At 49.7% G+C, this 15,412-nt stretch overlaps 8 protein-coding genes across 8 annotated transcripts; 3 read left to right on the forward strand and 5 right to left on the reverse strand.

The window, feature by feature from the left end:
• Positions 1-451: 451 nt before the first annotated feature.
• On the reverse strand, positions 452-1,352 carry N7496_005640 (opsin family protein; the record flags this gene model as incomplete). The annotated part of the gene is made up of 2 exons (XM_056698569.1): positions 452-1,171; positions 1,227-1,352. The coding sequence occupies 2 exons, from the start codon at positions 1,350-1,352 to the stop codon at positions 452-454; spliced, it is 846 nt and encodes a 281-aa protein (XP_056557094.1).
• A 1,112-nt stretch (positions 1,353-2,464) lies between these two features.
• N7496_005641 (NAD(P)-binding protein) lies at positions 2,465-3,865 on the reverse strand (the record flags this gene model as incomplete). The annotated part of the gene is made up of 1 exon (XM_056698570.1): positions 2,465-3,865. One exon carries the CDS (start codon positions 3,863-3,865, stop codon positions 2,465-2,467), a length of 1,401 nt encoding a protein of 466 aa, XP_056557095.1.
• A 548-nt stretch (positions 3,866-4,413) lies between these two features.
• On the reverse strand, positions 4,414-6,333 carry N7496_005642 (GMC family oxidoreductase; the record flags this gene model as incomplete). Its single annotated transcript, XM_056698571.1, has 2 exons — positions 4,414-6,042; positions 6,115-6,333. 2 exons carry the CDS (start codon positions 6,331-6,333, stop codon positions 4,414-4,416), a joined length of 1,848 nt encoding a protein of 615 aa, XP_056557096.1.
• Positions 6,334-7,284: 951 nt separating this feature from the next.
• N7496_005643 (VOC family protein) lies at positions 7,285-7,808 on the forward strand (the record flags this gene model as incomplete). Its single annotated transcript, XM_056698572.1, has 3 exons — positions 7,285-7,348; positions 7,417-7,625; positions 7,686-7,808. 3 exons carry the CDS (start codon positions 7,285-7,287, stop codon positions 7,806-7,808), a joined length of 396 nt encoding a protein of 131 aa, XP_056557097.1.
• A 421-nt stretch (positions 7,809-8,229) lies between these two features.
• Positions 8,230-9,747, forward strand: N7496_005644 (aldehyde dehydrogenase family protein; the record flags this gene model as incomplete). The annotated part of the gene is made up of 1 exon (XM_056698573.1): positions 8,230-9,747. One exon carries the CDS (start codon positions 8,230-8,232, stop codon positions 9,745-9,747), a length of 1,518 nt encoding a protein of 505 aa, XP_056557098.1.
• A 242-nt stretch (positions 9,748-9,989) lies between these two features.
• N7496_005645 (uncharacterized protein) lies at positions 9,990-10,802 on the reverse strand (the record flags this gene model as incomplete). The annotated part of the gene is made up of 1 exon (XM_056698574.1): positions 9,990-10,802. The coding sequence occupies one exon, from the start codon at positions 10,800-10,802 to the stop codon at positions 9,990-9,992; it is 813 nt and encodes a 270-aa protein (XP_056557099.1).
• Positions 10,803-11,259: 457 nt separating this feature from the next.
• On the forward strand, positions 11,260-12,282 carry N7496_005646 (isopenicillin N synthase family dioxygenase; the record flags this gene model as incomplete). The annotated part of the gene is made up of 1 exon (XM_056698575.1): positions 11,260-12,282. One exon carries the CDS (start codon positions 11,260-11,262, stop codon positions 12,280-12,282), a length of 1,023 nt encoding a protein of 340 aa, XP_056557100.1.
• A 414-nt stretch (positions 12,283-12,696) lies between these two features.
• N7496_005647 (Zn(II)2Cys6 transcription factor) lies at positions 12,697-14,393 on the reverse strand (the record flags this gene model as incomplete). Its single annotated transcript, XM_056698576.1, has 3 exons — positions 12,697-13,218; positions 13,298-13,817; positions 13,864-14,393. 3 exons carry the CDS (start codon positions 14,391-14,393, stop codon positions 12,697-12,699), a joined length of 1,572 nt encoding a protein of 523 aa, XP_056557101.1.
• Positions 14,394-15,412: the final 1,019 nt, after the last annotated feature.

A 15,412-nucleotide genomic window follows, 5' to 3' on the forward strand; every position in this document is an offset into this window, starting at 1 on the left:
TCTGTATATCAGGTCATTCTTGCTGTCAATAGACGCTCCGTGTTTTACAGAGAACAATTTAACGGTAAGGAGATTGGTCTTCAAGGGGCTGGACATTACAGACTCGGTTTGCAGGAAATTTAGGCGTGAATTGCTGTGGTGAATGCCAGCATGGCCGTGCTTACGATTTTCCTTTGTCTCTTCATCTTGACAACTACCTCGTGAGGTGATAGAGTCTAATCAATAGCGATAAGTTTGGTACATTACAAAAGAGAACTCCCTGCTTTGTTGTCTGATTACCTGATCACCTGCGGACCCATAACAAACCATTATATTCCATCCCTCCAAATCCCCTCTGAAGTCTAATCTTCCATCTGATTGCACACCCGAACATGGCCGATGGAACAATTCAATGTGACACCGCAGACAGATAAACAGTCTGAATATCAACAGAAATGACCAAACGAGGCGTCTATTCAGCTACCCGAGAAGAATCTCCTTTGAGTGCAGAAGCGACCTCGGTTTCTCGGCTCGGACGACTGTCGCTGAACGCAATGCTTAACTTGCGGTAGTCCCACTTGCTAGCGAAGAACAAGACGGCGAAGCTGAGCACCGGAACCATAAGGACGTCTAGCACTCCAAAGAAGATCGCGGTTCCAGTCACCCCGATCTTGTTTCCGCCATCAGTCAAGCCCCAGGCAATGGGGTAAATTATCCACAGGAGGTTCGTCCACCCGGATAGTATAATGTAATCCCTGTCCACACCAAGGAGCTGCGCAGCTTCGCGGCTCTCATTGATGGTGCTCATGGCGAGGATGAGCCAGGCAAAGGTGCCGAAAGCGAAGAATCCCCATTTGTAAGATGTGGTGACATAGGCGCCCGCGAGATAGCTAACAACCCAGTACAGGGATAAGGCGATGTTGCAGATAATCGTGGTCCAAGAGACCCCCGAGATCAGGCCCAATCCCAGAGCAAGCGACGGGAATGCGACTAGCCAGTGCACATATTTGACCCAAAAGACTTGGCGGATAATGCCATTACCGAGATTGTCGACTTGTGGAACAGCACTCCAGCCCAGATTCGAAGCTTGAGCAAAGTAGGTGACGGCGCCAACCATGAGGACGAATGTGAACAGGTAGTGGAAGACCCGCTCGCTTTCCTTTGCGGCGAAAGACATGACAAGACAACCAATCTGCCAGAAAATGTTAGCCATGGTTGGTTATAGAACTGAAGCAAAGAGTGCTCACAAGAGCTAGTGAGAAAACAGCCGTCACTGCCCAGAGCCAGTCAGAACCATGCACCGCCAGGGCCTCGTCGACCCCCATAACGGGGTTGACTTTCAGGGCATCGTTTCCTCGAGCTAGAACATCCATTGTCAATGGCGGAGGATTTTGGTTGAGCGAAATGGATTATTGTGCGGCGTATTGACAGCACACCTCGCGATATATTGACCCAGGGGGCTGATGGAGTTCGACAGGAACGAGAAGGGTACACGGGTCTTATAATGAGTGTTTGGCCAATTCAGTCCCTGCTCCGGAGATAAGATGAACGGCCGGCTCCATAATTGAATTGATGCATCGTCCCCCTAGAACGGGCAACGCTGACACCCATCTTCCAGCAGACGCAGTAATAGAAAACTTCGCTCTGTTGCCCTGTACCAACAAGACGGCAGTGCGTGCCGGGCCGTGGAGCTCGGAACAAAGTAAATCAACTTAGATCTTCATGGCCAAGATTCAATTCTTCCCATTAAGGGTCAACTAGTGCTAGAGCTTGATTTCAAATCCACTGCGGGAGCCCAAGCTTGCGCCATGGAGGATGCACGGCGTAGATCCCGAGACAAAGAAGGCCAAAAGCCAAAAAAAAGCAATCAAAGATCAAACATTACGCCTCAAGAACTGGCTCGGTACATTATTTGTTGCCGGGTTGGAGCCGCCGGAGGGGCCATTTGCGAGCGGAATGGTACCTTTTTCCGACTATTTTTCCATCTATTACTCCGAGCCGAGTGTCGGGAATGCTGCCTACACCCATGACTCGTCTAGACCATGGACTATTTCTCGACAGTCGCGTATCTAACACCGCGATAAAAAGCACGGGAAAGGGTTTATCATTAACGTAAGTTGTGTCTTAGGCTTCTCGGTCCTTACCTGAGAGAGCTCATCTGACCAATGAGAAATATGGAAGAAGTTCCCCTTGCATTTTTACCGTGTACTGATTTGAAAGTGCACATTGGTAAGGGCCAGAGATGTGGTGCTCGAATATGTTCCGAATTGTTTAGTGGAAATTCAGAGAGGATCAAAAACTGTAGAGTACAAGACCTGTTCGTGGAGCACGGTTGTATAAACATTGCAATTATAAAGCCCCCGCTGCAAAGATCACGGTATTTGATAAAGCTTTCTATGTGCAGGGTACTCCGTACATTTTTGAAAATGCCAGATAGAAAGCAAGGAGTCTTAATGTCACCACAACCATAAATTATGCCCCAACCTTATTTGCCAACAATTTCTGGCAGGAGAGAGTGGGTATAATTCCAAAGAATTCCAGACGCTTGAGAGATAAAGGCGGCACCAGTATACCAAGTATTACGCTCACCTTGCAAACCGTTGAGATTGTTGTAGAACCCATTCTCCAGGTTCTCTTTCGACGGCTCCAGCTTGAACGGAGTGTGGCTTCGGAACTCGACAAATTCAGGAGACGGGCCAGGGGACTCGTTAGATAAAATCGCCTGTTGGAGTCTCTTGATCACCTTGAGCACGTCTTCCTGGACCTCATCCTGGGTCAGTGGGGTTGGACTCCCATACCAAACATACCAAAGCCCCAAGATTCTCGATTCGGTGACTTGGTAAGGGGCTGGCAGCTCTGGAATATTGAAGGTAGCCGAGCTGGAATTCGCGTTCATAAATCGATACCCAGATGGGAGACCGGTATTGTTTACCAGCATAGTATAGTAACTACTATATGTCCACTGGGAGAAGATTGATTTTTCCATGTCGTTGAGATCGAATGAGCGCATGTTTTCCAGAAGTGGCGGAATGCTGATCAGCAGTTTGGACACCCTGATAAGCTTGTCTCCATTAGGCGTCTTGGCGATCAGAAGCACCCCTGGCACATTGGGAGGGCGCTGCGCCGCAACAATCGTGGAGGAAAGAAGCACGTTGGAAGGTCCTAGCTTTTCCAATGCCATTTCGAAGATCAGCTTGTTGTTGTGGTTTGGGGGCACCACGTCGTGACCGGTCAAGCCAGAGAGCAGTGTCGAGTCAAACATTTTGAAGACATTGATGGTCAACTGTTGCAAAAAGTTGGTAAGGCCTTGGCTATAGAAATAGATGGTGTATGCCATGTTAACCAAATTGTATTTGGTAACAAAGTTCTGAAATGGCAAGACCAGATCCTCTGGAAGAGGATTTGGAAGATCCCAACTGTTGGCAAGATATGGATAATTGTCGAGCTGTTGGGCATATGCAGTGAAGTTGTTTGCTATTTGCACTGTCACTGGCGCGCCCGTGGAAAAGTCATAGAACACATTGGTCAGGGGAGCGATAGAATAAGCTTCGCCAGAAATGCCGAGTAGTTCGAAGTAATCCCATGTGGTCGTGCTATTCCAGAAGGCCTGCACCCCATAGTCGACGGTGACACCAGTGGTGGGATCGGTATATGTGTTGATATGGCCACCAAGAAGAGCTTCCTTCTCGACGAGAATCACACTCTGCCCCATGGCATGCAGATTGACGGCCCCATACGTTCCTGATGAGCCTCCTCCAATCACGGCGATATCCCGAACAATGACATCTCGAGCATCATACTGTGTAGCATCAAAGCTATAAACAACGTTGGAGGCAACAACAGTGACGCCTGAGAAGGCCAAGAATAGTGATGGAATTATTCCCATTGTATCCCTGGAAATTAGAAGATTGGCAAGACAACAGGTTGTCTTTCTCCTATCCCGTTGACTACAAGGCTTTATAGTCCACACCTACTGTGGTCCCGGAAGCGACGGAAGAATGCCTTGATTGCGGGGATTTGATTCGGAGTATCTATCGCTGGATACGAGATCTTCTTCGCTTGTGTGCCGCTCCTAGAAGCTAAAAGCGCACTAAACGCTTGGAGTATACCCGAGTGCCATCTCGGCGACGGTGTTTCCAAGGAGACTATGGTGGTTGGCTTTAACTCAGAAGTGCGGTCCCTTTTCATTCTATTGTCATACGGGCTCCTGATACGGTACGGGTGACAATCAATATGAAATGAGATTGGAAAATGGCTTCTCATTGGTGGCTCGATATCAACTGATTGAACGAAAAGCATTCAGTTTTGATGCGTCATAAAGATCCGTTAGTTAATTTGGATCTGAGAGAAAGCTAAAATTAGAAGCCTGCAATAGCGTTATAAACGGTCTAGATATTTTCTATCGTTTTAAGCAGTAATACTTTCTTGGGCTTATTATACAGGAAGCTTTGTGTCGACGAAATGGTCTTCCTTGATCATATCTGCTCCCTTCTCTGCTGCAGCATAGACGGTCGGCATGATGGCAGCACTGATTTGCATCGGAAGTACGCTCGCGTCAACAATCCGTAGCCCTTTGACGCCCTTAACCCGGAGCCGTTCATCCACGACATGGCCCATGGAGCATGTCCCCATCGCGTGGTGATAACTCACAATCCGATCGCGGACGAATTGCCGTGCCACAATCTCATCATCGAGATCAACATCTGATGGTGGATCCACCCGCTTGCCCACTTTCCCCTTGAGTGGTGCCGACTTGAACACGCGATCCGCGAAACGGACGCCAGCTGCCAGAACGTGTGCGTCCACTGGGTGAGAGTGGAATCCAGGGTCAACACTCGGTGCTTCCAGCGCATCTGAAGATCGCACGTGGACGCTGCCACGAGAAAGAGGGTACATATTGCTGACAATGAGGGCGTAGCATGGTGTATCTCCAGGAGGCCCCGACACCAACTTGGCACAGTTCTCAAAGCCCGTCTTAATGTTGAAGTTTGCAGGTGAGCCCACCAACTGAATATCGGCCGACGAAGCCAGGCGCATGCGGGCGGCAATGGCATTGTACTGCTTTTCCTGGAATTCAGCATCCTGGGAAGGCAAGACAGGTTCCATGGTGATCATGGCCAAAGTCTCATTCAACTCGGGAGCGTTGACCTGGGAGTTAAATGGTAGGAAGCCCATCAGACTAGCCGCTCCGGACATGGCACCGGTATGCTCCTCCTGATAGAGACGGAACTGTTCCTTGGCGAAATTTGGATCAAGGAATACCGAGTCCACGGAGGTTTGCCCGGGGCCTAACTCGTACACAACAGCGGACATGGTCTTCTCCTGGAGGTTGTTTCCCACATGAGGGTTGGCCAGGAGGCACGGAATTTGGGCTTCCTCCAACACGTCTGGATGTCCAATTCCGGATAACTCGAGAATCTGAGGGCTCTTGAAAGTCCCAGCACTGAGAATGACCTCTTTTTTGGCAATAATATTTTGTGTGATTCCGTCGTGTATCAGCTCGACGCCGCGAGCCAAGAGGGAGCCGCCGGCATCCTGCTCCATAATCACCCTAGCCGCGATGGCATCCATGATTACTTGCAGGTTAGGCCTGTCCATGATGGGAACCAGGTATCCATTTGCTGCATAACTTCGAACTGGCTTCGCCGTCCGGTCAATAGAGAGGAATGACCGGTAGAACCCCAGGTGTTCGCCCTTATTCGGTTCGTCGGGTCGTAGGAGGCCAGACTCTTGATCGAGCGCATGAAGAAGAGGCTCCTCAAATGGGACATGCCAGATCGGTAGAGACGTGTGAATCGGCCCATCGAGTCCATGAAGGCTCATATCTAGTGGGGAAACAGTGGCGTCGCGCTCTGCAATATTCTTGAGGTCTTTTTCAAGATGTTGGTGACGTTGGAAGTACGGCAAGAGCTCCTCAAATGACCAGCCTTCAAGTCCCAACTCCGTCGCCCAGTCATCGAGGTCCTGAGCACAGGGTCGCGTATAAGTCATGAAATTGATTCCGCTGCTGCCACCGAGCATTTTCCCCCGCGGGAGATGAAAGATTCGGTTTCCTGCAGCTTTCTGTATGTGCCATATAGTGGTTAGTCAGCTATCAACCTGCCACGAGAGATATATAGTTGAACAAAATCTCACTTGTGGTACACTTTGAAAGGCCCAATCGTATTCTGGATTATTCAACATCTTTCCGACACCCGTGGGCATATCCACATTTGGATCGCCTAATCGCGACGTCCCAGCTTCGACCACACATACTCGGACAGTGGGGTCTTCCGATAAACGCGCAGCGACAACGAGGCCAGACGTTCCTCCCCCAACAATGACGAAATCATATTCGTTTTTAGGAATTGTCATTATCGCAAGTTTGAAGTCCTCTTCGGCAAGATCATACAGATCCAAACTGGTAGACGATGAAGCCAACGGCCTAAAGCTTTCACCTTTTATCTGTGGAAAAGCCGTCTCTCTATTGACGATCAGGGCACTTGCCTGATATATTGACTGTCATACTGGGGGAACAAATGGGGCCGTCAGCAAGATAATTACTCCGGCGCTATGGACCGCAATGTCAAAGTATACATGATCGCCCGCACATCTTATTCCCTTATTTTATCGTCGTAGAACATCAGCCAACTGGATAGCCGGTAGGGAAATACAGGATATCTCACCATGCATCTATGTTCACATAGGCTAACATGTATTTGGTACCTAGAACTTGCTCATTCTGACCACCTGGGCAACCTTACCTACCTACCCTCCTGCATGACTCCGCTTATACTGATCGAAATGGCCCCGCAACAATAACTAGACCAGAAAGCTCTCAATGGGGAAATTAAAAATGATTACAAAAGAGTACATGGTTTCACAAACGGAATACGCCTGTGGTGCTATCGGGAATATCAGAGCCAGGAGTCCTAGAGTAGTACCTATGCTTGCGCTATTTAGTGTCCCACCCCGCTATAGCGGAACCCTAGTCCCCGGATGTCGGTTGTCGGTCACCGTTTACGCGTCTCACCCCGAGTTGCTGGCTACGTTCTGAGACGGCTCCTATGCTCATCAAACAAAGCTACACAGTCCCTTGACAAGTCGGAGAAACAGAAACTGTCTATACCTTGTCAAAGTGGAAAACTCCGAACCGACAAAGGAGCCACCACCCTGTACCCATTGAAACTTGTAAATAATATCTTCGAATGATGCAACAGGCGGAAGAGGTATATATACTTCTCCGGAGGCATCAACAAACCCCAAAAAATTACCAGATTTCCAAATTGACTTTCCAATCCACTATTTGCCCCTCAAACCATCAACATGCCTCTCCCTGCTACCGGAACTCCCGTGGGCCTTGAGATTCCCGTCAAGGACACCAAGCGCGGTATGCATCTTTCTACCACCTTTTGAAATTCCTTCAAACCTGTCTGACTAGCCCTACGAAACAACTAGCTTCTGAATTCTATAGCGCCGTCTTCAATTGGAAGTTCTCTGCTGAGAGCCACGTTGGTGCACCGGAGGAATACCTCCTTGTCTTCAAGGTCGACGGCGAGATGTTCCCCGGTGGTGGTATCATCAAGAAGGTTCCAGAGGCAGAGCTCGCCGTTTCTGGTGCTACGAAGATCTTTTTGTATGTCGACAACATCGAGAGTGCCATCGAGGTAAATGATCTTGTCCCCATCTACTTTTTATTTGGAATGAGCTAATATCAGGCACCCTAGAAAATTGAGGCCAATGGCGGGAAGGCGCTCGGTGAAAAGGAAGCCGAGGGCGACCAGGCTTTCTACCAGTACTTCCAGGACTCGGAGGGCAACGCTCAAGCCGTTTACACCTACAACAAATAGAATTATCTACAACGATCTTGGTGATTGCAATGAATCATATAGTTAAAACCAACATATGCATGATATGCTGGCAATTTACAATCTCACGTAAACATTCGCACTCGGTTGGGGCGCCTCGCAACCGACTAGTTAACTATTCCATGCCCGTAGAGTGAGTAATGTTGGGGTGGGGACACGGAGTTTCTTTACACCACACATTAATTCGGAGTATTGTTCGCTTCATTTGTCCACAGAAGTCGATACAGCTTGCCTTTACTCACTATACATAGAGAATCGTATGCGACCACTTAACATGATGCTTTTGTCAATTGTTAAAGGTCGTGAAATCAGCCCGCTAGAAACAATTCTCTGCTAAGCGAATAGATTGTCTTCATTCCACCTCATCTTTCCATCCCCATCACCACATTACTAAACAGCGAAAATGGCCGTGGCACAGAAAGCCGCTGATTTGTTAGCCTCATTCCCCGAGGTCTCCGTCTACCGATGGTCCTGCGACGACACCTCGCGCCGCTTCGCTGTAGAAAATCCAGCGACAGGAAAGACCATCACCACCATCCAAGCGGGCAACGTCGAAACCACCAACGCTGCCATCGAAGCGTCCCAAGCAGCGTTTGTCGGCTGGAAAGCACGCGCGCCGCAAGACCGGTGTGGCTTTCTCCTGCGCGCATCCGACGAGCTCCAGAAGAACGCACAGGAGCTGGCACTCCTGTTGTGTCTCGAGAATGGAAAGCCATTCAAAGATGCGATAATCGATGTATTCTTCCTGATTCAAGTATTCAAATATTTCGGGTCGATCGCCGATAAATTGCCATCGGAATTCTTTGATCAGGGCAATGTCTACTCAACCATCATCTACGAGCCACTAGGTGTATGCGCGGGTATCATCCCATTCAACTGGCCTCCCATTCACGTTGGTGGAAAACTGGCGCCTTGTTTGGCAGCGGGAAACACGATGATTCTGAAGCCTGGTGAACAAGCCCCTCTAACTGCCATTCGCATCGTGGAAATTCTACAGACTATCTTCCCTCCGGACGTGGTTCAAGTCGTCCCTGGGTTGGGACCAGAGGTACCCCAGGCACTCGTCAACCACAGACTGGTAAAGATGGTCTCCTTTACGGGGTCATCGCCCGTTGGAGCGAAAGTGGCATCGGCTGCTGGATCCTCTCTCACGGCTACGGCTCTCGAGCTGGGTGGCAAGAACGCCTTCGTTGTGTTTGACGACGCGAACATTGATGTCGCAGTACGTGACGCCGTTGAGGGCGCGTATTTCAACAAGGGCGAGGCCTGCACCGCATCCTCCCGAATCCTTGTTCACCAGAGTCTCTACCCAGCATTTGTCGAAAAAATGGCCGCTGCCGTGTCGAAACTGCGGGCCGGTGACGGGGTTGACGACGCGACCCACGTTGGTCCAGTGGTCTCGCGAGAGCGCAAGGAGCAAATCTTGGCCGCGATTAATTTGGCTAAGAGCCAGGGTGCCCGGTTGGCTGCTCAAGGTATCGTCACCAGTGACGGGGATGGCTTTTTCGTGGCCCCTACGCTGTTCACCGACGTAAAAACTGAGATGGCCGTCGCCGTGGAGGAGATTTTTGGTCCTGTTGCATGCGTTAGTGCCTTTGAGACCGAGGATGAAGCTGTGGAGATTGTCAATGCCTCCCGATATGGTCTCTTCGCAGGTGTTTATTCGACCGATTTCAGCCGTGCCATGCGGGTCGCCCGACGCGTCGAAGCCGGTGTCGTCTTGGTCAACAACTACTTCCGTGGTGTGCTAGGAACACCCTTCGGAGGTGTGAAAGACAGTGGTCATGGTCGTGAACACTGGATTGGGACATTGCGGGAATGGAGCCAAATCAAGAACATTCGCTACCCCAGTGGTTTGGGAGGACCGTTGCCCCAGTGGAGGGCCATTCCGGAGATTTTCCAGCAGGACGGAGCAGAGTAGACTTTTCAACGCATATAACACTAAGAATATGTCTGTCCAATGAATTAAGGGACAAGAAGGGTATTGGAGAGATTGGTTCCTAAAGACAGCGGGCTTACTCAATGTTGCTGGTGTTCAAGCTATATAGAGACTTTCGCTACACGTTTTTCAACAGTAGAAATCACAAGAATATTAGACACAGACAATTGAAATAAGTACATGAAGGATAATCATCTATAAAAACTACGTTCAAGAACAACCATCTAAACTTCTACTTCTAAACAAGAAACTGAAGGCTTGAAATCCAAAGGGACAGAAAAGCTGGTCCCGCCATAATGTGCATCCTGCGAAACCTCCCTTATTTGCTGTACCAAAGGCAAAAGATCCTTAGACTTGATCGGTACTCGATGGTTTCCATCCCACTCGACAAGCCTTGCAGTGTCTTGTTGACACGACTTATATAGCTGGCGGTGGCGATGCAAGCCCGCATCACGACACCCATGCACGTGGATAGTCGGGATTGACAGCACAGCATCTGGATGCCTTGATTTGGGCAAGGACTTGAAAATAGCTTGTAAATCCCAATCCTGATCAAGTATTGCCAAAGGCGCGCTCCCGGCGAGCAGAATACCGAAGCGAAAGTTGGTCTTCGATAGACCTTCTTGTTGACGATATAGCAAGCTGGCAGCGAGTTTGGCACCCTGACTAAAGCCCATCACTCCCACCCAGTTGCCAGTGGCACCTCTCATTGTATCACGGTGCATGGCATCCTCGAGCGCTCTGTCTAGCTCAATGACTGTCTGCTGTGAAGGGAACTCGGAATCATCAGGAGGAGACTCCAGCCAGCGCCGGAATGGGCCCCATTCTTTGTACACAGAAAGTACGTCCGGACCGGCTACGGAAGGAAATGGAGCTTGTGCAAAGACGAAGCGGAATTCGCGGTGCAAGTGTTTGAGAATACCGCGGCACTGAGCGTGGAAGATGCGGGCGTTGGTACCACCCCCGTGAAGGCAAAGGACGCGTGGTAAGTGGAGATCGGATTCGTCTTGGAGCAGTATCGTTGGTTTGAACCGCATTTTGAGTGTTCGCCCCTTGCGTGGAGGATGGCTGTGTTGTATCTGATAATTATGATTATTATATCGCTGCAATACTGATTAGGGAGTGATAGGCGTTGACAGGTACACTTGGGTGCCACGAGGTTACAGATGGGGAATGAGGTTGATCGTTTCGGAAAGAATATCTTCACATCAAGAAAGTATTGTCTTTAACATTAGACACCAGGCCCATTTGGCCCCCATTCAGCTGTTGTCAAGATCATCCGTTGAGCGTAAGATCCCCTGCTTACTGGAAACGAACCGCCGGATAGAAAGTCCGCCAGGCAGACGACGGATCAACGATGGTGAAAGTATATAGAGACAGATAAGCACACCACTATACCTTTTACGAGATAGACTATACATAAATAGATAAAGTGATAGACTGATAAAGAAATTGTACAGAGAACTCAAATCGACCAAGATCTCAACCACCAACATGCCTTCCGTCGTCTCATCCTCCTTCTACCTCCCATCAGTGGACATTACCCCCTTCCTGGAGGACCCCACCAGTCCAGCTGCCCAGCAAGTAGTTGAAGATGTGCGTGCCGCATGCATCTCCACTGGTTTCTTCCAGATGACCGGCCACGGTGTGCCTACATCTCTCCAACAATCCGTATTTAATGCAGCCGCCAAATTCTTCAAACTCCCACAACCCGTCAAGACTAAACTCGATGCTCGCAGTAGTCTTGGATTCCGTGGATATGATGTGATGGGTACGCAGCTGTACGAAGATGATGTCCTCCCCGATCTGAAGGAGGGCTTTTTCCTTGGACAAGACATCCCGGCCGAGGACCCGCGCGTTGCAGCTCGTCGATTCTTCATGGGCCCGAACGTTTGGCCGCCAACAGAGATGCTGGCCTCTCGGGATTTCAGGGATCCCCTTGAAAAATACTATCAGGCCATGACTGAGTTGTCGCATATCGTTCTCGACCTTGTTGCTGCAACCCTGCCCTACGGACCTCACGTCTTCGATGAGTTCAAGGCTAATGACCCTGCCTGCCCCATGAGACTCCTGCATTATCCGCCGACTCGCCCAGCTGCCACCGCCGAGGAAGGTGAAGCGCAGAAGAGGCAGCTGGGTAGCAGCGCTCACACGGACTTCGGAGCCGTGACGCTGTTGCTACAAGACGAACATCCTGGTCTGGAAGTGCAAGACCGCGAAACGGGTGAATGGATCGGTGTTCCACCGGACCCGGCAGCGTATGTGGTCAATATGGGGGATATGATCAGCCGGATCACCGGTGGGCTGTACAAGAGTAGCATTCACCGAGTTGTGAATAAGAACCCGACCGATCGGTTCAGTGTCGTTTATTTCTTCGATGGAAACATTGACTTTAAATTGTATCCTCTGGATGTCGTCTATGGCAAGGGGATTGATGAGGACGAAAAGGCACCGACCGTCGAGGAACATATGATTGAGCGGACTATGGCTTCGTACAATATGAAGAAGAGCTCTTGAGTGAAAGTCGGGGGGGGGGGTGGGGGAAGGACTCGTATAGATGTTAAAGATTGACTGGTCAAGATTGTCTATTGATTCTCCCAAACTTCAATTGATTCGCAGTATCCAATATCGTAATTTCACATATAATATACTCGATCCCTTAAAAACCACTTTAACTATTTGGAGTGCTGGTACCCACACTATGATTGAATAATTCTGCAGTCTTAGAGATGCACGAACGCGGAAGTAGATCCAAATAGCTCTGTTCGGGGTTATTGACGTTCTTCAACCCACCAAGGACGTGGAATAGCTCCTGCAGTCGGGGTTGAAAGACCTCGTTGTGCTTTTCATTGTATAAGAATTCGGCACAGAGAAATAGGGGAATCGGTGTCAAGGGATGAACCTGGCCGGAAAGAGTCAGAACTTTGTTATTCAAGCGCCTGTAACTGGACTTGCCCTTGAAAACGGCAGGTCCCGTAAAGTGGATGCCAGGCTGATGATATTGGTAGATGCCTCCAAAGCGCGATATTGGTACTGAATGAACTCAGGGGTATTCTCATTCATTGAGCTATCCGCAGTAGTATCGTTCATCGCTTTGCAAAAGTAGATTACAGTCGCCTGGCCAAGGATGTTGGCGAATAGCAAAAGGGGGTCGTATGACTCCGTCGGTGCTGGGTAACACTGCGATAAGACTTGGAGTCGATTCGTGAGTATACTATCTAGCCACCTGCGTTGCTCCATCCAGTCCATGGTCATGTCTCCATACGCTTTGGAAATGTGATACCGTTGACTCTGCAGGAGACTACGACCACAGATGGTGGCCAAGATGAGACACTCGTTGAATGAAGATCGGACTTTCAGAGTGGGCTCCGTCATGGCTTCTGACAATAATGGTCCAAGATCATGGCTTCCACTTTGAAACTCGGCATCTGGAGCAGGAAGACGGGTGCAAATCTTCACATCAGGTAAAAACAATATCGTTAGTAAAATTAACTCCAAAGGGTATAACATCTTTGGCCACAGGGCCACTTACCACGTGTTCATTCAGAGTAATCGGCCAGTCATCGCGCATACTGATGACATGGTCCAGGAAGTAAGTCATCCAAAAGACTCGGCGTCTCTCCTCCACTTCGATAAAGTCTCCGCATTGTGGGGAGGAAGGTCCACGTTTGTCAATGGGGTTGTCAATTTCATGATATCGCAAGGCCTGCACTAAGCGGAATGCGCGACCGGCGCTCATCCACGCTTGACGGTGATACGTTCGCATATACTCAAATGTCACGACCAGAACCCATGCCTGGGCCAGTGCGGTGTTAAAACTGCTGTTATCATTGGCTTCGACGCTGAGATCCTCTAGCATCTGTTTGGCTTGTTGGTAGAGTGGCTCGACCAGGTGCCGGGAATGAGCGGACAACATCGAGGCCAGGGTCCACATAGCATATTGTAGGCATCGATGGGACGCTGTCTTGGTACTAGACTTGGACCATGACAAGTACCGCCTTTGGTGGAGAATCGGAATTGATTGGTGTACACGGTCCAAGTACAGCTGGTCCCTTGAGGGTACAAAGAAATATTAGCCGAGTTGCACTTCTTTACTACCGGCAATGCATTTCCGGAGGGGAAGGGGTAGTATACAATTCAGCCTGTATCATTTCAGACAAATTCAGATTAGACGCGTGTGGCGTAGGCGCCGCAGACACAAAAGAGTCCTGATTACTCGGCACGGCCGTCAGATTCAACTCTTGCAGCCCATAGCCGTTTGAGACAAACGCCTCATGCTCCGAGCCCGAGGATACAGTAGTCCTTCCATCGTCTTCGTGGCTGTTTTGGGAATCGCCTTGTAGATCCGACCGTAGCTGGGGCTGATGCTGATGGGGCAACAAGCGGGTCTCGAGCATGGCCTCTAGGTGCACAATGCGGTTCTTCAGGGCCTTCAGGTGGCCTTTCTTGGGGCCCCGGACACCACGTTGAGTGACCTCACAAATCACGTCGGTATCGCGACATACGCCGCACTGTGGGTGTTGCCCATCGCAACGCAGCTTTCGTCGTCGGCACTCGTCACACGCGGCACCCGGACGTTGGCGCCCGCGCGTTACCGTCGGCGTGTCTAATTCAGTGTCTGGTGGCATGGGTGGTAATCTTAGTGAGTATACTGTCGTACACTGTTCGGAGAATCTGACGGATATTCTTTTTCCGCCAGGGAAGGGAGGGACGTGGAGGACGGTGGGTACAAGACTGCAGAGAAGAATGTCAAGGGGGGGCCCGAAAAGCAAAAAGGACCTTTCTCAGGGTGAATTGTGTCGCCGACTCTCCGAAAAGACCGAGTTATGGACATCGGGGCCCCCTGCACTCTCAATCTGGTCTTTTTCTTTGTCCGCAGGGATCTCTAATGCGTCATTAATAAGCGCTCGGGGTCACCGTATTAGTTAACCTAGTAGGATTGCAGGAAGGTTACTATCTATAGTTAGTTAGTACTGTACAGCTATTGCTGACGGATCCAATCATGATCGTATTAAGTGGATTCTTCTTTCGGGCGGGTGATCGAGATGGTGGCCTTGTGGTTAGTTGCTATCCATGACTGTGGTGCTACTGTACTACATACTACCCCGTATTTATTATCTGCGTAATCATCAAGGCGCTGTGTTTGGACGTTGTGTTCGTCTTGGCCATTCTCATCTTACGGTCTTCCGGACTCTTATCACCGCAGGATCAAGCACCAAGTGGGATTCAGGCATATACTAGTCTAGTGCTGACGGCTAAACAACTAAAGAGGGTTTGACATCATCAAATCAGACACGGCTGATTTTCTTACGATTCACCCGCAAAGCGCTCCATTCTATTAGCGTTACGATTCTCTAAGATCGGCCCGCTTTAGCGAACGGGTGGCCCCCACTGGGCGCATGCTTGGTTGTGGCATTGACCGGCGGAGTATTGCTGTCGCGATGAAACAGCGATGACAGACTCAACAAGGCAATATGGAGGGGAGCACATTGACAAATAAACATACTGAGTATTACAAATGCATCAATAGACACGGATGCTTGATTTCTCATCCAGATATTAGACTCGGGGCAATCTCCAACTGGACCCCTCGATCGCCAAGAACCAGGCCAGCGCTAAAGAAATAGAAACTCCGAAGACATTCAAT

Source organism: Penicillium cataractarum (assembly GCF_028827025.1).
Source record: "Penicillium cataractarum strain IBT 29864 chromosome Unknown utg000004l, whole genome shotgun sequence".
NCBI classification, from domain to species: Eukaryota; Fungi; Ascomycota; class Eurotiomycetes; order Eurotiales; family Aspergillaceae; genus Penicillium; species Penicillium cataractarum.